Source organism: Delphinus delphis, chromosome 18, assembly GCF_949987515.2.
Source record: "Delphinus delphis chromosome 18, mDelDel1.2, whole genome shotgun sequence".
NCBI lineage: Eukaryota > Metazoa > Chordata > Mammalia > Artiodactyla > Delphinidae > Delphinus > Delphinus delphis.
The window spans coordinates 16582822-16604742 of record NC_082700.1 but is presented as its reverse complement, the minus strand read 5'-3'; the positions used below and the strand labels follow the sequence as shown (position 1 = coordinate 16604742).

At 44.9% G+C, this 21921-nt stretch overlaps 1 protein-coding gene across 1 annotated transcript in view; it reads right to left on the bottom strand.

Annotated features, from left to right (window-relative positions):
• Nucleotides 1–21921, bottom strand: part of LOC132413929 (guanylate cyclase soluble subunit beta-2-like) — a 63852-nt gene that overhangs the window by 3372 nt on the left and 38559 nt on the right. Inside the window, 1 exon segment of the mRNA XM_059996204.1 lies at nt 15498–15585. Coding sequence (XP_059852187.1) covers nt 15498–15585 — 88 coding nt within the window.

The following is a 21921-nucleotide window of genomic DNA, read 5'->3' as shown; positions in this document are numbered from 1 at the left end:
ACACCTGCTTTTCTACTGGGGCGCTGGAATTTGGGAACGTGCTGGCCAGGGGGTGCTCACGTGATCAGCCCCCAGTAAAGACCTCAAGCCGAAGTCTCCAGTGGTGTCCCAGACAGTCACTGCCTGCCTGTGGCCGCACTTGGCTGGGGGTGCACTCTGCGTGACCCCTCTCGCGGGGGCGGGGGGAACGAGCCTGAGGAAGCCTGCACCTGATCCTTCCCACTCCCCTTTCCTTGGGATTCGCCTGTGTCCTTATCACACAGCTGTGATAAACCTTGGCCGTGAATACAACTGCATACAATTGCTGTGAGTCCTCACAGCAGAGAGCGGTATGGTCAACACACCATTGTATCCCCAGAACCCTGCACAGTATTTGAGATTTCGTAAATGATTTACTACCTATTTTCTGAAAGGAAAATGAAAATGATCTCAGAGGGCTAGGGCTAAGGCTACCCTGTGGAAATTCTCAAAGGAACTAAGAAACAGAACTTATCAACTACATTCTAATAACCCAAAGAATGTACATACTTCTAAAAACGGCAGAATGAAATTGATTCAGGAAAGTTAGCAATGTCAGAGCCTGTCAGAATTTCTTTCTCACAAAGACGAATGTTCTGGATCTGTGACAGGGCTGGGGAGCCATGGGCCAGGACCTGCACACGGCTCCCCCCATGAGGTTTCCAGCTTTCCTGTCCCCTCCCTCCTTCACCACGTCTGTACACTGTCAGCCCATTGGACCAAGCAGAGTGACACTCAGTATTGGGAGCAACGCAACTTTGGAATCATCTGGAAGCCTTAAAAAAGACATGCTGGGACCCCACCCCTAGAGATTCTGATATAATTGGTGTGCTGTGTGGTCTGGGCACCAGGACTTCCATGTGCAGCCCCTCCTGATACCCTCACTCCCCTTCTTTTCCTCTACTGCCCCATCTCTACCTTGACAATTGTATTTCCCAAGGTCCAGGCTCCCACTCAAGGCCAATCTCTTCTTATTTTTTGGAAGACTTCTTAAAATTTCTGTTCTCAAAATTACTGTTTTCTACCAATAGGCAGGCACACTGATCAGAGGAAGAAATAACACCTTTTATCTCAACAGTACCGGAGGGGAGCCACTAGGACAAGCAGGCGGAACTCAAAACCGTAAAAATCAGAGCCATTTCAGAGCGGGTCATGACTAAGAACATCCCGACAGTGCGAAGTCATTCCTGAGAATGTTGTTTTTAACAATGATCAGCCATCTACACCACCACTCGGCTGCCCCCTCTCCCCCATGCATGCTTCACTGACCTATCAAATGAAGTTAATTAATTTTATTTTGAATATTTGATAAGAGCTCATTATCCTTGATTAGGGTGCACATGTCACTTACTGCCTTTGGGAAGCACTCTCCTCCAGGAAACGTAAACTCATCCGTTGCCAGTTTTCCACTCTTCTCTGGGGAAGACAGCCGACTCTGAGATACATCAGCGTTAATTGGCAGAGCTGATGGTGATTTCTCTCTTCTTTGTAGCACCGAGCAGGGCTGCTCAGGGAATCCAGTGGGTGATAAACTGGGTGAGGAGGGTTATCTAGGTCTTGAAAGTCAGCAGAGGAGTTTGAAGTGGATGGAAGTGTAGGTTCTCAAACAGAAGAGAGGAGCCGTGAAAAGAGGGAGGGCTCTGTGGAGAAGGTGGGCCTGAGCTGGAATGACTGGATTTAGGCAGGTGTGGCCCGAAGCCAGGGAACGCATGCACCTACTGTGCGCCCACCTGCCCTTTGCTCAGAAGGAAAAGTGGAGAATTCCTGAGGCAGTCTCAGCTCTGGAGAATCCCTTTAGGGTATAATTACGCTCTTCCTCTCACCTGTGGCCTAAAGGTGGCAGTGGAAATGCCAAGTCAGGTTGTGGTTAGAACCTCTGCCCCTGGGAGAGTCCACAAAGGCTGGCTAACAGGCCTGGGTGGACGTGGCCTGTCCAGGGGCCCTGGGGCTGGGCAGGCCCAGGCAGGAGTGAAGTCAGGAGACCTCATTTACTCAGGTGCTAAGAATGGCGTCAACTTTCAAAGCCCTCACCAGGCAGAGGTGACAAATCACTTAATGGGCACTAATCATTTTGTGGCTCATTTATCTTCCCAGTGAATACTTTTCAACACAAGCATTTACATTTCCAAAGAATAAGGCCTTGTAAAAAGGCTGGTGGAATTTATGGCTGCAGGAAACTGGCTCCCAGTTTGCTCTGCTGACAGGTTTATAAGGCCAGGGAAGTTCATAAGGTAAAATGAATTTCCAAGCAAATGAATTTTTCGGAAATGAGTTTTTGACCTTTTAAAAAAAAAAAAAAACATATACCAAGGTTATCTGCATTGATTTCATTAGTGAACAATGAGAAGTTTTCAAAATGCAGTATATCTTATTTTTTTCAATGTGAGCAAAAGCACCAATGGCTTTTTGCTTGTCTTATTTTTAAGAAACGATCTGGGTAAAAGATTCCTTGGGTCTTCAAAGATATTTATTTGGTCTATTTTTTAAATGGATGATTTGTCTAAATAATTTTGTTAAAGTTAGTAAATATCCTGTCGTTTAGAGTGTAGTTTCCAGAGCACTGGCCTGGCCAGGCAGAACGTGGTTACCGTAACACGTAACAGCCCGAATTCGGTCATCAGGGAACCGAGAGCAGAGGGGGATCCAGTTATTTCGGTTGCATTCAGGATTAGAGACTAAATCAGTACGTATTAAAAGGCCTGGATTTTAAAAAATTGCCATGGAGATGGGAAGGAAGGCAGGAGGCAAGGGCCCTGGAGACTGGAGATGCTACCGCAGCCCACGCATGTCAGGCAGGACAGGCCTTCACACCTGCGAGAATTGCTCCGAGAAGAACATTTGGCCCCAAAACCAGGAAGGCCAGGATTTCAGTCCTGGCTCTGCCATCCTGAATAAGTTATCTAACCCCTTGAAACCCCTATTCCCATGCCTCTAAAATGGAGCAGGTAATAATACGTGCTCCCAGGAGTATTAACATATGTAAAGTTCCTAGCCCAGAGCCAGGCCCTAGTCATTTTTCTCTACAAGTTAATTCTTCACTTGACACTTCAGAGGCCCAAGCTGCTCCCCCATCCAAGCAGCCTTGAGCCTAGATTCCACTACCCGTGATTCGTTTCTTGGACTTAAACCTTGGGTTGTCCACCCTGTCTTAAGGCTTTAGAGAGCCTTTCCCCTCACTGGAGAAATGAGGTCCAGAAAGATAAGACGTCTTGCCCAAATGATAAACTAAGAAAATACCCTGAATACTTTAAATCTATAACCGGGGGTAATCACCAGTTAAATCCATTTCACCTGTAACCTGTCTTTACACATCAAAGTTGTTTTACTTGTTGCTGCAAAAGACCTGCACGTCATCCAAGGATCAGGGAGCCTAAACAAGATGTTTGCCCGAGGTGTTTTCCAGAAACTTGGCATCACCTGTGTCTTTATGGAGCTGAGAAAGTTAAGTCTGGAAAGGACCACTGACCCTCCAACCCGCCATGCGCGAGTGTCCTCTAGGTGACCTTTTGATGTCAGAGGGCCGAGAACTCCACCCTCAGATCAGGCCGGGTGCCTCCGTTTTTGAACGTGCAGAGGCCTGTAGCTTAGTTACACTTGCACAGAATGACAATTACCCACCTTTTCCCAGTAACCTTTCTGCGAGCTCTCCACGCCCCAGACCGCCCTGCTGCTTTATGCTTTATCCCATAAATACCTGCGCCCCTTGCCTTCGGGGAGGTGAATCTGAGACCTCTTTGCTCAGATGCCTCTCTTTGCTGCAAACCTCGGTGTCTCAGCGTTTTGGCTTGCTGAGCATCAGGGAAATGAGTCTGATTTGGCAACAAATCTACCTGAGTCTTCAAGATATCTATATGCTCTGGAAAATGAAATCCCCTATCCTATTATTTTTCTTTAAAGGATTTTCAAAATTAGCTGCTTCAATCATTTAGGCTTTTCATGTCGAAATCTGAAATACTAACATCTGCGTAGCTTTCTGGTTTAAGGTGAAGGTGGGAGGTCTGTCTTTTCTTCTTTGAAGTTGTAGAAAGCAAAAGGGAAATAAGAAATGAAGACTTAATTTCCATTTTCACGAAAAATAGGGAGTTAAAGCTGAAAACTACAAAACAGGTGGATGGGCTGGAAAAAGCAGGGGAGCATATAGGAGGGAGAGGAGAGGACAGTACTTGACTGCAGAAATCAGGATGAGTCAGCAAAATGCATTTGTAAAAGAGATCAGCTGAGGAACAGAATCTAAGCTTCATGTTTACAACAGAGAGACGATGTACAAACAGGGCAGCAAAAACCCTCCAGGACCCAGTTTGGTTGTGGAAAGTAGAGGTGATGGGGTTTTAAAAAATCGCATACTTGCAGGGAACGCCCTACCTACAAGCAGCAGGGAAAAAGATGCTTTTTGAAAAACCCCACAGCTGCTTGTCATTATTGGCTGGGGGGAATATATCTATAACCAGCACAAGACCCTGGTTCATAATGAAAATTCCTGCTAGGCTGGGATGTGGCCCTGCAAGTATCTGGTCCAAGAAAAACTCACCTGCCTCAAAGGTGAGGCATCAAAAAGAACAAACCCAAGTTATTTCAAAGATACAGACCCAAAAAAGATCAGGAAAAATAAACAGCAGATAAAATGCTGCCAGAGAGCAGACAAAAACAGTAAGAAAAAAAGTATTTTTACTACCAATGTAAAATATTTAATGAAGCAGTTACCTCTACAAAGCCTGGGCACAAAGCAGAGACGCAGGAATCTATTTGGCAGTGATAACAGGACAAGAGACAACATGTGAGCTGACAGGGTCCAGGGTACAAATAGGAGGAAAAGAAAGAAACCAAAGAAACAGGGATGAATTGGAAGGAAAAAGAGATAACAATAAAAGCTTAAGTAAGGAGCTTAGAGGATCAAAATGAGAAAAACCAAGCAAAATTAAATGGATATGGGTATAAAAAAGCTTTAAACAGGACACAAAGTGAGCATAATATTGACGCAAAAACCTGGTAATAATTGTACAACTGAAAAAACTTTACTGATGCAAAAAAAACAAAATCTTACCAAATAGACTCAAGGACCTCATACAATGTGACAAAGCGGGGTTTATTCAATGCAAAGGTGGTTCTGTTACTGAAAGTGGGTGTCCAGCTGCTCGCTGCTCAGAAGCCAATAAAGAGGCAAGCTTGGTGGAAAGGAAAGTTTGCTTTATTTCAGAGGCTGGCGGCTGGTGGGGGGAAATTCCCGGCCAAAGGCCGACTCCCCCCACCTCCACTGACAACCAGTGGGGCAAGAGCTTTTATAGACAGAACGGAGGGAGGGGGCTACCTATAGTGATAGAAACAGCATGGTCAGCTCTGACAATCATCTTGAAATTGGTCCTGCAGTGATCTGATCAGCATCATCTTGATTGTTTTAAGTAGAGTTAGGCTTCAGTTCCAGGGTCAGTTTGTTCCCATTTCCTTGAGGCCAGTTCTCGGAATCGCGGCAGCTTATGTCATGGCTACAGTCTGGTCATCGTGTAGTTAACTTCTTCCGTCTGGTGGGGTTATAGGATCTACAAGCCAGCTCACAGGATAGGGCTCAGAATATTACCTATAGCCCTTGAGAAGGAAATAAAGGTCCTTAACTTTGCTCCATGACTAAACTATTATTGTTTTGTCCTGTTTGACCGATTTTCTTTGTTTCTGCATTTTCTCACTTCTCTGATTAAACTTATTCTTTGGCTAAAGTTTTTCTACAGACAAAAGGCAGTCTGGGGACATAGGGAAGGACCATAGGGTACTGCTCCATTTCAGTTCAACATTAGGAAGTCTAGTTATGTGAATTCAACATATTAATGATCAAAGAAAAATATGTATCTCTTTAGATGCTTAAAAGTAAAATTCAGTGTCCATTACTGACGTAAAAAATTCAGTGAATTAGGAACAGATGTGTACTTCCCTAACAAACCAAACTGAAAGTCAACATTATGTTTAAAGGAGAAATACCAATAGCATTCCTATTAAAGGCAGGAATAAGATTTAAATGTTATAAACAGTTAGAAAAGAGAAATTAGACATACAAAAATTGAAGAGTAAAGTTATCATAATATGTATACTTGGATAACCCAAAAGGATCATCTGAAGATTATGAAAATATTTCAGTAAGGTGGCTTAATATAAAATGAACATTTTCAAAAGCTTTCATGCATTTAAACAACTTGTTAGAAGATGCAATGCAAAAAAAGACCTTTTTACACTTACAGTAACAACAAAAAAAAAGCCAAGGTAACCAAGAATAAACCTAAGAAATGTTCCAGATCTATATGAAAAAAACTTTAAATTGATCCTAAAAGACACAAGAGCAGTCTTAAACAAATGCAAATATTCTTGAATAAAAGGAGTGAATTTTATAAAGATGTCAAATCTCCCTGAATTAAATATCCCTGTGTTTAAATACTACCAAGATAATTTTGTAACTAGTAACTATATATGTATGCATCAGAACAAATTCCAAGTGGATCAAAGATTAAATGCTAAAAGTAATAGAAGAAATTTGGGAGACTTAAAATTCTTTATAGCAAAAATCAACATAAGCAAAGTTCAAAGACAAGTGGGGAAAAAAATATTTGCACCTCATCACAAAGAACTAATTTTCTAGAAACTGAGAAGTAAAAGGGCAAGCCAATAGAAAAATGGGTGAGCAAATGGACACTTTAAATGAATGGAAATAAACCAGATTGCAAATGCATTTTTCCTTTGACTCACTAATTTTAGTTCTGGGAACTTATACTTGAAACAGTATAAAAAAGATATACAGGCAAAATTATTCATTACATCTTTGGTTGAAATAACACAAGATTGGTAACAACCTGAATGCTCATCTATGAGGGGCTAATTAAATAAATCATGTGTACCTGCATAATGTGTTCAGGTTATCAGTTGGTATAGGACCTCAAAATAACAGAAGTCAGAACAACAATGTATTATTCTCTCTCACTTCTGTGGGTTGATGGGGCTCAGCTGGGTGCTTCTCACTTAGGAATTCTCGTGGAGTTGAGGTCAGATGGTAGTTGGGCTGGAATCACCTGAAGTCTCCACTGTTTTCCTTGCCCTATCTGGGGTGTGGGCCAGCATGGCAGAAATAGCTGGGGACCAACCGAGCATCTCTCTATGCAAGGCCTCTCCATGTGGGCTAGCTTGGGCTACCTCACAGCATGGAGGTCTGAGGGGCATCAATGACTTCTCCCCAAGCACCTGGCCCCCCAGGGGGAGTGTCCCCAGTGGCAGGAGGTGGGAACAGACAGCTTCATTCATGACCGACAAACACAGCCTCACTTGCACTATATTCTGTTGGCCAAACAAGTCACTAAGGCCACCACATATTCAAGAATCCATCTCTCAATGAGAAGAGAAGCAAAGAATTTGGGGCCACCTTTAACTTGCCACATAATGAAAGCATATGCAGTTATAAAAAAGAATGAGGATGGTCTCTACACTGACACGGAAAAACTCCCGGTTTTGTTGAGTGACAAAAGCTAGGTGGAGAGCGCTGTAAAAAGTTTCTTTTGAGTAACACAGGAAGGAGTGGGGAATACAAACACCCATGTGTGTTTACTTGTATTTTAATACAGAAAATATAAACAAAACAAAAAACAATTTTGTCAACGAGAACAACGGGTGCACAGGTGTAGAAATAGGAGAAAGATATCTTAACATACGCCTTTCTATATTATTTTGACTTTTGAAGTAAATTGACAAAGAAAATACTTGGATCTTAAAAAAAAAATCCAAAGGTGCTCAACTTTGCTCCTTTCCTCAGAGCGTTGGAGCTACTTGGGGAAGGAATAAGGGGTCTTATTTTTACAATCCTATAGGTTTCCAAGGAAATCCTCTGTTTTACCTCCACATAGTTAAAATCAACCCAGAAAAATGATCCATCAGTTATATGGTTAGTTACAGCTGGTAATATTGCCTACAAATTGTCATATTTGTGCTGGCCTGAGGGTATGGACAGGGGGTTTATTGTCCTTCATCGTCAAACCCAAACTACCATTTAAAATGCAGTTTAAAATGTTGAAATTGTCAAAGTCAAAGATAGTCAGGGGTGTGCTGGTTCATGAAAGCCAATTGTTAAAATATTCAGGAGTTTTGCAAGCCATTTGTTAAACTATTGGTAGCTTAAAATCAACAGGACGGCTGATTCCAGTATATAAACAAATCAATTTCAGGTTGCAATGAGTGTTACCAATGAAAAACACAGGGAAGTGCGGCACAGAAGGAACTGGAGAGAGTGCTCACTTATACCAGGCCATCAGGCAATGTGGCACATGAAAATAATAATAGATTTCATCAGTGAGACAGGATTTCCACTCTCTTTCTATTTTTGTAAGAATCCATACAGACATGGGTTGTATAAGGATTTTTTTAAAAAAAATAGTTAACATTTATTGCACAGTACATGTGCAAGGCACTATGTGCTTTGCAAGCATTATCTTGCTAATCATCATAACAACTTTTTGATGTAGACACTGTGATGATTGCCATTCTACAGAGAGAAAATTGAGAGTCCAAAGGTGGAAAGTGATTTGCACAAGCCAATAAGCAGCAGAGCCAGACTGCAAATCTGGTGGCTTGGCTCCAGTGCCCACTCATTTAAACATCTTGCTGGAAAGCCCATTACATTATTATTTGAAAAACTCAAACACATGAAGGAGAAAAATAAAGTCACCCATAATTCTAGTTCCTGAAGATGACCACTATTAACATTTTGATCTAAATCAGAGGCTTTCAACTGTTTCTCCACCCCGATCCATCTGAGGACTGTGGCTCACTTCTGTGAGTAACTGTGGCTCAGTCTGAACAGATATTGTCAAGGGTATGAAGACTGAAATCTGAAAAATCCCACATGTGGTTTTTATACAGTCTGCTCACTGTCTCATTTTATTTCTTTCAATAAAGGGCATGGTTTTTCAAAGTTCACATTGCCCACGATCAAGTGTAAAGAAGTTTGATATGTTTTTATTGGAATGGCTAATGGAAAGCTTTCCTGCATTGTTCCATCCCTACTGATTTATCGGTACTCTCACTGGCCAGCAACTTGCTTTACTTCTCTGAAGATGCTAAGGTATTATGGAGCTATACGCATACATGCAGTCACGATACGATACGTATGTTACCTGAAAGCATGGTTAATATTCAGATACACACACACAAACACACATACACTATTTTTTGCAAGAGCTGGGTCAAAATCAATTCTGATTTTGCCAATCACAATCACTTTGAGTCACAATCACAAGATTATAATAATATTTTCAAATGTGTTAAAGAGAAAGGCAAAACCAATTCCTTTTTTTTTTTTTTTTTGCGGTACGTGGGCCTCTCACTGTTGTGGCCTCTCCCGTTGTGGAGCACAGGCTCCGGACGCGCAGGCTCAGTGGCCATGGCTCACGGGCCCAGCCGCTCCGCGGCATGTGGGATCTTCCCGGACCCGGGGCACGAACCCGCGTCCCCTGCATCGGCAGGCGGACTCTCAACCACTGCGCCACCAGGGAAGCCCCCAATTCCTTTTTAATCAGAGGGTTTTTAATATTTTTCTATCATAAGTTGATGGCCACAAAGATTTTGAATGGTTTTCTAAATGTATTTCAATATTTGGGAAGCTAAAATGACTAATGATTATATGCGTGAGTGTGTATTTCTGATGCTCATTAATCACAGGCAAAGTAGTAGACAGCTCAGGTTCAATTAATAAATTATCCCTGCAAGTCTGGGCATCTTGAACTTTCACAATGGCACTTGTTGAATCTGGGAAAGTGTGAGAGGCTTCTCTGTAAACTGATTTTTCTTTTGGTCAAATGCTTAATTTGAAAAACTTTTTGATGTGTGAAGAACTTATAATGAAGACAAATTTTTGTGTAAAGATATTATATGCCAATAACTTTAACTGATCATGGACATTAACCAGTTGAATCACATTAGCTATGACATATTTCGAGGCTGTTAACCTCCATTTTAGTTCTCCTTGATTTAAAATTTTTTTAATTCCTGATTTTTAATTGGTTTTCCCATTTTCTTCACTCTGATTTTTTCCTCTCAGTTCATTAGTGCTCGGTCTCTATGGAACAAGGCCTTGCTGTGATGGGGTGTGATTCAGTCTGGCTGGTCCCGCCCACGGGGTGATGTTCTTGTTGCTTTGTTGAGTGCCTGAGTGATCCATTCTTGAGCGATTTGTGACTTCGGTCTCCTCTGTGTTTGTCACTAGTGTTTTCAATCCTTTTCAATTCAGGTCTTTATTGAAGAAGATACTTTAATGATGTTTTTCATTCTTGCAGTGCAAGTTTATAACAGTATTTCCAAACAAATGTGTTCAATAGAGATGAAAAAAGTCAAACTGATTTTTCCGTAAGCAGAAACTTAATTTTTTCCTAACGTAAGACGAAGCTGATGGTCTAAATGATTTTGAATCTCCTTAAAAGTTTTTCCACCTTTGAATAAGATAAAACAAGTCATGTTCAGAGTGGTGTTTATTAGTCGCTGGCAAATTAGTAGACGGTTCCTGACACCCCCTGCTTTGTTTGATTAATGTATTCTCTCTACAGTGGGGCCTCATTGGCATTTGTTGATCTGAGAAAGCATTAGAGATTCCTATATAAATCTATTTTATTTATTTTATCATATGCTTAGTTTAAAAAGTGTCTTATATAAAAGATGTCTTTCCTTTTTCTCAGTTCCCATTGGCATCAGCCTAGCCTAATCCAAGGCCATGACATCGGAGGAAAATTCAGGGGCTGCAAAGTCCACAGCCACGGACCAAAGCCCACTCTGAGTTTTCTCCTCCAGGACAGAAAAGAGCAATGGCCAGGATCTGAGGGCACTTTACTTTTTGGTAATATGGGTTCATTCCAATCCAGTCTGGGACACACTGAGTGAACCTTACTACATGTTGCAGGCTCCAAACTAACCATTTGTTTAAACAGCTGGATAGTTTAGGTGAAAAATTCAGTTTTAACGTTTTTTTACATCTCTCCTGTTGAGTTCACTCCAACTATATGCATCTGATGTAGGTGCTTTATAAGGGTGCACGAGCTAGTATGTATCGGTTGAACATTAGGAGGGTGCAACCTGGTGGCCAAGAGCTAAGACCAGAGTTGGGCAGGGCCCAGTTCTTACCTCTGCACCTGTTTCCCCGTCTATAAAATGTGGATAATCATGGCACTTACCTCACACGTGCAGGACTACAGCACGTGGCTGATGCCTGGCCTATAACAAGTACTGGACCGATAGCACCCACGACAGTATCACCACCATAGTTTCCCACATGAGCACCTATGTACCTAACACTGCCTGTTGGCTGGAAACTGCTCTATCAGGTAGACACCAGGCTATGACCAGCCCCTCTTCTCCTTCAGCCAACTGGAGCCCTCCATGCGGGGGAAGTGAAACAAGAGAAAATACTCTGAGGCTTCGCATTTGGAAACCGGAAAACAGATGCGCAGAGCAGCGCCCACCTCTGTTTGAATTGTACACTGTAACAGGTTTTCTGATGCCACCTTTACAAGGATGAGTTAAGCAGTTCGTTGACATATCATTATCACGTTTTGAAGTTAAACAGCCACAGGATCTATGAACTCTCATCACGCAGTTAATTATTCCTGGATTTCTCTGTGCTCTTGAAACATATTCTATTTATTTAACCCTCCCCTGGGAGCGCTGGCTGCCTTTGTCCCCGTGACACAGCCAGTGGTGTAAAACCTCTGCATCTGTCAGATTTCTCCATGTGGAACATAATTGCCTAATTTCCATTTGAAAGTACAGCCCTGACATTACAACTACATAGACCCACCAGTGATCACAATGATGTCCTGACACCTACAAGGGGATGGGGGCGGAGGGGTGCCTGATGCCATAATAAATGTGCACCAGATGAATGCTTGCCTTCAGATGGACCAGGTCTGAGTTTACAGCTGCAGATGAAGTGTTCCATGGGAACAAAAAAAAAAAAAAAAAAAAAGAAAAGAAAGAAAGAAAAAGAAAAGACTAAAGAAAAAGAAACCAACAGATTAGCATCAGCGTGAGTCTGGTGGAGCCAGATGGCTCTCTGTGGAAACGGAGCTTTCCTGCTTTCTTCCAGTAACCCCGACCAGCAGACAGCGAGCATGCTAAGAGGGGAGAAAAATGATCTCATGCCTCAGCCAGGCACATGATTCTCCTTCTTTCTCTCACACACAACTTGAGCTGAAGGAAAGTTGGAAAAGAAAAAGGGGTGAAAAAAAAGGGCGGGGAAAGTCAGGTTGTCATTAAGAACAAGCTGGCCAGAGCCCAAAGGAGGGTGAGACACAAGCCCCTGGCCAGGCAAGGCATCGGACAGCCAGGCTCAGATGCCCACGAAGGGGAGAGCCATGCCGAGGGAGGTCCGGGAGGTGGGAGGGACTCAGCCCATGTCCACCAACTTGTCCACAGAGGCTTCATGTATAAGAGGCTGGGAGATGGGTTAAGAAGCCATGGGATTAAGCTCTGCGCTCCCTTGGGGAAGGACGGTGGATGGTGTTTTCAAATTCTTACTAATGAAAATATCCGCCTCTCTCCGTGGGCTGGAGGCCAGGGTGTTTGTAATAGTCCTTGGCCTGCTGGACCAGGTCGGAAGCCGCACCAGCCATCTGCTTGGATCCCAGTCTTCTGTGCCCCTGGCCTGTGCCCTGAGGAAGGCACTGGAGCCAGACAGAGTTCCTGGGTAAAACGAACCTAACAGGTTGTAAGTGTGGGAGGGGACCTCCGAGGACCTAAGGCTGAGAGGAGGCTCATCCCAGCGTCACTCCGCCTTCCCTGCTGAGCAGAGCATTCACTGCTCATAAACAAAAGTCTGTGATCTGGAGTGACAGCCAGACCTTGGACTGATGCACCTGGGGCGGACCACCAGATGTTGGTGTCAGCACACAGCACTGGTGGAGGCCGGCAGTGTGCAGGAGTACCATGAGCTAATCTGCCCTCTGAGTGAGTGTGTACACACCCCAGCTTGGCACTGAGGCTCCCGAGGGCTCCCACCCAGAGAGGTGCGTCCCAGAACGAATGCTCCCTCGGGAGTGCCGGCGGCTCACGGAGCACATTGTCGGCCTGGCTAGGTCTCCCTGGGCACCTGAAGTTTGTCTCCACCAGTGTTTACTCCAAAGAATAAATAGTAGGCTCCAGGGGGATGCCAAATGCACGATGTAGTCATTCAATTACAGCTGGAAAAGATTATTTTGATCCTAATAAACATGGAACAAAATCCTCTCCATTTTCAACCAGGGCTGGGGCACCTGCCTCGCCATTTCTGGCATCTTCGGTAGAGCTGAGCATTAAACTGGCATATTCTATCAGGGCCAAGGAAGCTGCCAGCTGGGAGCTGGGGCCACAGGCTCCTGCTTTTCTCCTTCCAAAAACAAAACAAAAAGCCACTACTCCACCAGGCAACCGTTTTGCTCTTCATCCCTCAGGCAGTGCTACCACCTAACTGCTCCTAGTTCTGTCTGGGCTGGCTTTCCTCCCTCACCGCTGAGCTAAAGGATTTTGAAAAGAAAGCACACAGGGAAAGGAACAGGAATCGCGAGCTGGATCATCTTTCCTTAGCCCCACTTTAGCAGTAAGACCACTTAACTGGAGCATTAAAAAAAATCACATTCACAGAGGGATTACTGAGCGTCCGTAACTCTTCTAAGGGCTTTGTGTATATGTCACGCAATCCTCATGACACCCCTACAAGGCAGGTCCTCTGATTATCCCCATTTTACAGAAGGAACATTCAGACACAGAGATGATAAGCAACTTTCCCCAACACACACAGCTGCCAAATGGTAGAGCCAGGATTCAAACCGGGCTCTACCTGGCTCCAGGGTCCACACGTCCAGGCTGCCCTGACTTTTTTGATGTTGTCGTAATGTTGAACAGCACATCTTCTGCTTAGGCTATTTGCCAGCGCCAGGGGTGTGATCTTGGGCTACTAAATCTCCCTGAGTTTGTTTCCTCATCTGTCAGTTAGGGACTGGAAACATTGTCTTATCATGGGGTTGTTGCCAAGAGCAGAAGTGACGTGTCACATGCATGCAAGGCCAGTGCCTAGAATTTGGTTTTCTATAAATGTTAGTAGTTACTATTGTTGTAAATATCAAGAACATCTTTGTGCTCTCGTATTTCACTGTGAGGCAGTGAAATGGGTGGCGCAGCTGTCACTAACCCCATTTTACAGGTGGTAAAATTGAGATACCAAGACATCAAGCAGCACAGGCTGGCCAAGAACCCCCATCTCTGGAGATTGCATTCAGTCTAATCCTGGCTTGTTCTGGCCCTTCTGAACTATGGGCCACACCACCTATTTCTAGACACAAGACACAGTTGTTGTCTGGAAGGACAGCAGAGCAAAGAATTCAGCTCTTTCCGCCTTCCCGTCCCCTCCTCCTCCTGAGATTGGCAGCCGACAGTCAAATCTGCCCTCCTAGGAACTGCTGAAGACAGTTAACGCCTCTTGGGACAAGTAAGGTCCCAGCAAGAATGAATCACAAAATTACGTGTGCCCTTCAGATTTTCCTTCTTACATAGGTTAAAAAAATACTTATTTTTTCACCATCACCAAGTGCAGATGCTAGACCACCAGACCGCTTCTCTGCCGCCCCTCGCCCCTGACCCCAGGCCTCTGAGAGCATTTCCAGCACTCGCCACTCGCCACTGCCCAGATGTCCCCATGCCGCAGGAAGAAGCAGTAGAGGGGCCTTCTGAGTCTGAAGGCAGCCGGCCAAGGGACCTGGTGGCTGGCGGCACTCTGCCTAATTTCCCAATCTTTCCTAACTCTGCCCTTCCGGCGATTTTCACATTTTCTCCTCCATTTTACTTTCAGAAAATCTCTGGGGAATGCGGCTTTTGTTCTATCGCTTCACATAATTCCCAGGGCTGGGAATGAAAATGATTTCCTTTCACAATCCCTGGCTGAGTGCCTTTCACATCCCGGCTGTGCTCTGGGGCGATTTATAAACTGCGGGGTCTGGGGCTCTTTCTTCCTCCTCTCTCCCATCATCATTTAGAATAAGACATTGCCCATGGCCAGCTCTGAGGTCAGGGTGTCCTCCGAAGTCAGCCACTGGGGCTTCTGCTCCAAGGCAAAGACTCAGTCGAACCACAGTGATGAAAGCAGGAGAGCCGTTCACTCCCGTCAGAAGAAAACAGAAGGAGGCCCTACAGCCCAACTTCTCATCCACGAGAACAAACAAGACCCAACGTCTCCAAGTATCGGGGTTGGCTTTGAACTGAGACTGTGAAAGCACATTTTCCAAACTTGTCAGGATTGTGTTTCATTTCTAGACCTTTATTCTCAAAGGGACAATGAAGAAGAGATGCAGCTTAAGAAGTCTTGAGCTGAGAAATGAAGTTACTTTTCTTTGCTGCCATTACACTGAGCAGGGGAAAAATTAACCCGAGGGGTTCGTGTTTCCCTGTCACAACAAAGCACAGAAACCAGACAGCAGCATGTCATTAGGAAAGCGATGTACCTTTGAGCTGAAGACCACTGTCCGTCAGCTGCCTCCACGGATTCCTGTCCCTCCACTGGACTCCCTCCGGGTGCCAACTGGTCAGAAGCTGAAACAAGACAGAGGAGTGAGCCGAACAGTCAGGCCTCAGACTGGTCCCGGGTCAGGGGTTCTGTCTGAGCCCAGCCCCAGGGAACAGAGTGGACACCATGGGCTTACTTTGCTACCTCCTGAGCAAGAGAACATCTTCACAGCTGAGGCCACAAAGGTCCATTCAGACCTATCTGCCTTGTTACATCTTTTGTCTGAGGCTGTGTCATCTTGTTGGTCACTTACCAAATCTTTACTCGTGCCTAACTCACATAACAGCATTCAGCCTCCATACCTGCTGCCCTGTGACTGTCTACGAGGTCTGAGCATCCATACACACAGGGTTCAGACCCAGTGCTGCCATGGTTCATCACTAACCTCTCTGGGCCTCGTTTGTCCTCATCTGAAAAGTGGGGAAATAACGATTATACCCTCCTCCCAGGGTTGCTGTGGTAATTAAATTAGATGCCTTCTACAAAGTGAGTACACAATGCCCCACACACAGCACAAACTCAAAGATGCCAATTCTTATTTCTAAGTATGGGAAGAAGCCCATGGGGAAGGCACCGAAAAAGAACCTGGGTCTGTGAGCCACAACGAGGAGGGAGGTAGCGGGACTCGGAAGGAATGGAAACAAGGAGGCTGGGTAGAGACACATCTCCTGCTCACCCTGCACTTTCATTTGGAGAGGTCAGCATCGAAGATTTTAAAGTAATCTATATTCCCATTTCTCTCTTTTTTTTTTTTTTTACACTAATCATTGTTCCAGAGACGCTCAAGTTCAGAGAGGCTCCCATATTTGATTTGAAGCTCCAGAGTTCTAAAAATCAGGAAATGCAGGCGGGGCTTCGTCTCCAGCCTTCTGTCCCCAAACGAATGAATGACTTCCTTTGCCATTAGGGGCTGTTAGCACCTCCCTTCCTCCTGAACCTGGATCAGTGATTACCTCTGTTTTAAGATCCTAAGAGCAATGGGTAATTTTTAGCACAAAACAATCAGATGGAGGCAAGTTCAATTTGCTAACGGACTGGTCATTAATGAACATAATTGATGACACATGTGGAAAAACGTGGGCTACTGGACCTTTCCCCAGTCTCTCCCAGGCTCAGGCCCAGGATGAGGTGAGAATTTGGCGGATCTAGAACCATGTCACTGGGGCAACTCTGGGTGATGATTCATATGGAGTATTTTGCTCGTGCAGAAGTTGGGGCTAAACTGACAAGGTTCATAAACCCCTCAGATGCGGCATTTGTATAAGGTATGGGTTTAGACGGGAGCTGGCTAAGTGGAGTTGTCATTAACTACAGGTTCATTTGCGCATCGTGGCACATCCCACCCCACTCCAAACACATGCAAAAGACTGACTCCTGCTCAGCAGTATTTTATGCTCTTTGGAAATAGATTATTCCCATATGGGGTGGGATTTTGGTTTTGTTTTTTTGCTAATTCACTACTAGTCTTTTTCCAAATACCCTTTATCCCTTTCACTTTGAATTACAGAGTTCATTGCAGTATTGTTTTTCTTTGAGATGTAAGCCCTATTATAATTTAAAAAGGAATTGAATTTTTCAAAAATGGAAACATTCAGGATAAATGATAAGGACAGTATGTTTGAAAAGTCTGAGTTCAGTTTTGTTTTGGCACCATCGCAAACAAAGGAAAAAGGAACTGATTACAGATGGGAATGTAGGGTTTTTTTCTATTGAGAAAAAGTAGTACTGCCTCCAGTTTGCCCATCAGCGTCAGAAAAGGGTTCAGCCTCCCCATCTAGTGTCTCCCTGTGCCTCAGCTCGTCCAGATGTAACAGGATACTAGACCATACATCCGTCTCCTACTCAACTCACAGAAATGTTATAAGAACCTATGAGAGAAAATCTCCACAAAGTAGTACTGTGATCACAGAACTTATTTGGTTTGTCTTTGTACCCCAAGTAGGGGTTACCCTAACAAAAATAAAAAACTGAACAAGAAGGAGTTGGAGTTGCTTTATAAAAAAATAAAAAGAGGGAATATAGCAAAGAAAACTGTCTCTACCTATCGACAGTCAGGCTCTGTTTCTGATGTGCTCCTGCTTCCAGACAGCACCAAGATTTCTTTGTAACCAGGATGAATAATCTATTTTCTGGTTTAACCTCTCTCAAAAAATTTTGGACATAAACTCAACACTAGGAAATAATATTTCACAAATCTCTCAGTCTCCCCTTTATGCAACACCTCTTCATGTTTTCCTTCCAATTTCTCTTCTCAAAAAATTTTCAACTTAGCTTTTCACCGCTGATTCCGTTCTCTTGCATCCACAGCACAATTTTCTCTCTTCTAACCTGGCCGTGTCTCATTTTCTCACTTGTGTCTTAACTGTGGTCCTCCTCCATATCTACTCCCATTTCACTCCTATGAAACTCTCCCCTTTCTCTCCTTGAGAAAAAATCCCGATTAACAGTGAGAGAAAGACGACCAGCTAGGATTGTGTTGGGGAAAGAACTGAGATGGCCTACTGAAAGCTGGACAGGCCAAATTTTGAGTTCATGCTGCCTGACAATTCAAACGAGACTTGGTCAACATGGAATTGCAAGACTCTCTTGGAATTTCTACACATATATATTTGACATTTTACCCCAGTGCAATTCCACAATCTAGATGGTGGAAGAATTTCCTTGTTTACTTGAGATAAATTCTCATTCATCATCTTTTGCTCCCATGAGACCACTGCTCACAGCCCCTGAGGACTGCCTATTAGGAGCATCATTTTGCTACAGTTTAATGCTCATTATCGGGCAGAGTTAGGAAATGCAGCATTCTGGCTAATTACGTTTTCTGACTAATTGAGAATTACAATGTACATCTTCCATGGATTACTAATATCTAGACACCAGGAATAATCTAAATACCAAAGCTAAATTGAACTCGGTTAAGTCCTTCTTGGAAAATTCAGAGGCAACTTCAGAATATCAGGGTCATCAGAAATGGATGCAAATGTGCAGAAGTACAAGATAACTGGGGTTTCATTTGATACAAAGTAAATGTGGCTTTTGGTGTGTAGCACCATGGGAAATAAGTGTACCATTTCAAGCGCATTATTTTTTTTTTATAAAACTCGAAATGTGTTTTGAAATGTTTTAAATGTTTAAAGGAAAGAAATGCATCACCTGCTAATTTACCAAACAGTATATGTGATAATCCCAATTCTGTAACAAAAAGTACACATGTACACACATACCCTCACACACAAGTCTGGGAGGATGGGCACCAAAATTTTAACAACAGTCTCTCTGGGTGATGGAATTAACAGGTGCTTTTGTTTTCTTCTTTCGGTTTATCTGCACTTTCTGGTTATAAAAAAATAATAATTCCTTCTATAACGTAAATGAATAAACAATCCTTAGTTGAGCAAACTAACACAGCCCAATAAATAATTAAAAGCAGCACAGAAACCCATTTCAATGTAGATTAAGAATGGATTAAATGAAAAGAGTGGTAGCAGAAGAAATCTTCCCCTGTTTGGAAAACAGCCATCACACATGCTATGTTGTCAAATGTGAACTTGGCCGGGGGGGAGGCAGGGGAGCGGTGCAGAAGTGATAGCAAGGTGGAGTCTGGGAGAACGCTGTTGTCTTGGGGAATATACATGGGATTTGGGTCATCGCCTGGACGTTACAGGCAGGGCTCTGTGGTCATAAAGGATATGATAGGATTTGGGGTTACAAGAAGGGATTCTTACTTTTGCAATTAAAATAATTCCTTGTCTGCATTTCTGCATCTGTTTCTAACCTCCTAGATAGAATCAGATATGGGAAATCACAACTTGGTTTCAGTACTGATTCTCCCCCACTGGGGAGGGGGCTTGGCTGGAGCCTGAAGTCAGACTCTGTCGGGTCTCCCCAGTACCCTGTCCCGGTCCTTCCCAGCACAGGGACGGTTGCTGGCCTTTCCGTCCCACCCCACCCGTAACTCCCACCCTGCCCTGCTCCGGCCTTTACTCTGCGGGGTCTCCACATGTGAGGAGCACCTTATCTCCTCCTGCTTGGTTCCATCAGGGTTAATTTTCCAATAAATCGACCTGCTCTGGGGGGAGGGCAGGCTGACCGCACCATAGTGTTCATGGGTGTGAACAGAGAAAGGAGCCATGGATGCTAGAAATATTTGCGGAGGGAGACACCATCAGTGAGAGAATTTTATCCTAGTGATGAAAAGGGTTCAATGGAGTCTCCACACTTGGAGGAGGGATTGCCATTCTAGGATCACCCACCCCCTTGCTTCCTATTTCTGTCCATGGGCAAAAGAGGCCATGCCCTGGAGGAACTACATCTCCAGCTTCCAGAAGCCCCTGCATTCTCCAGGGACCAGAGCAGAGGCCACATCCTTGCCATGCCCATTCCTGCCGTCACCTGCACGTCCTCTAAGAGTCTTTCAAGTCCTCGGTGTGTCTCCAGCCTCACCTGTGCTCGCTGTCAGCCCTGTAACACCCTGCGCTCACCTTGCCTGTGGCTCTCCTTCTGCCTGCTGATCTAAAGCTCCTGTGTGCAGCAAACCAGTATTATATTTTTAACCCCTGTAGCACCACTTAGAGTTTTGTGCCAAGACTCACATATTTGTTAAGTGAATGAATTCTCAACAATAGGGTCCCTAAGTGATTAAGCAGTCGGCACACCTGACCTGTCTTCAGCACTTTACAGCTTTCGGATGATACACAGTATCTCATATGTTCCTCAAAGCCACCTCCCTCGTAAAGCAGGCACTCTATCACCTGTGTCTTCAGGATGAGAAAAATGAAGCGAAGAGGCTGAGGCTCGCCCCAAGTGACACAGCTGGTGACTGGATATCAGGACCTGGATGCAGGCCCAGGAATTCTGATGAAGGGCCAATGCTCCTTCCACTATGACAACGGTTCCTGAGCCCAGCAGCTCATCCGACTGCCCCGTGGAGGTGGCTGACCAACCAGAGCGGAACAAACCCTTTTCTGGACCTGCTGAGTCACTCTCTGCACAGGCCCCGCCACCTGTACTGTCAACCACGGGTGATTCTGATGCCCTCCCACCCACGGCTGCCTCCCACCCACAGCTCTGATGCCACATCCCGGCCAATGATACCAAAGCTGACAACCAGTGACTTGACCCAGAAGTCGCATGTTCCTCCAGTATTTACCTGCTGATTTGTAAAGAGTTCATTTACACCTCCCAGGATCTTCCTTCTATGGAACGTTGCTGCGTTAACAGGTCAACTTCTAGAAAGCCTGAGGTTAAAATTGGCTATGCCATTCATCAGCCCCAAGTAGAAGAGACTGGGAAAGTTTGACAGCCATGCTTATGAAGGCCTCAGAAAAGCTGTTGAAAAGCTTTGGAGCCGAGAACGAGGGCCCAGGTTCCGCAGCCGGGCTCCAAACCAGCTGGATCTCAGCTCGTTGGACACGTCTGGGAAAGGCACTTGTATTGTCAAGACTCTGTAAAGCCAGGGGCAAGGACCCTGGCAATTAAGTGACCACAAACCCATCCAAGAATTACCCATGGGGGTGGGAAAGTTCTTCCTGTTGGGAAGAGTGAGTAAAATATGAAGGGAATCGGCAAGTTCCCCAGCAGGCACGCTGCTTAAACTCAGTCAGGAGAGAGACCCTCAGCACTAAAGTTCTCCAGAACGATTAGGAATTGTTGTAAGAAGTCCTCCGAGCTGACTTAACCTGCCGTGAACCCAGCAAGTGGACACCCACGGCCTGTGATTTATGGGGAGGAGTCGCCTCCAGGGAGGAGCCCGGGCTGCCTGCCTAAGCGCGGTATGCGGGTCAGCCTGGAACCCATTATGATAATCGTTGGGGGAATCAGCTTGGAGACAAGTTGAAGCAAGTTGAAATTTGAAAAACACATTAACAGGGGTCTGAAGAGATGCCAGAAGAGCCTGCCAGCAGGGACAGCTGGAAGGCCAATTTTTTAGTCAATACTGAAAGGTGGTTGCTTAAATATCCGAGTCAAACACATGATTTCTCTCCGGCTCAATACTCCCGTTTAATTGCGCTGGGGAGTCTCTCCACTGACACATCTAACACCCAGATACAGAGCGGAGTGAAAGAAAAGCGTGTTATTGAAGTGCAAATGAGGTCCTGGGTGGAGCCTGCAGGCCTAGGTCCGGCTGGAGAGGTTCCTGCCGCCCCGCGGGCGGGCGCTGGCTGGGCTTCCCGGCGACCCCCGGCAGAGAGGGCTGAGGAGGGCGGTCAGTCTCAGCTGCCCTCATAGAGGGCTCTGTGGGTCGCGCCTCGCCCCTGCATCTCCACGGACTGCCCAGGCCCCGGGGGAGTCTTCAGGACCCAGGGTTCTCCCAGGGAGAGGGAGGCACGGCCTGGGAGGCATGGCGCTGGAGCCCAGTCAGA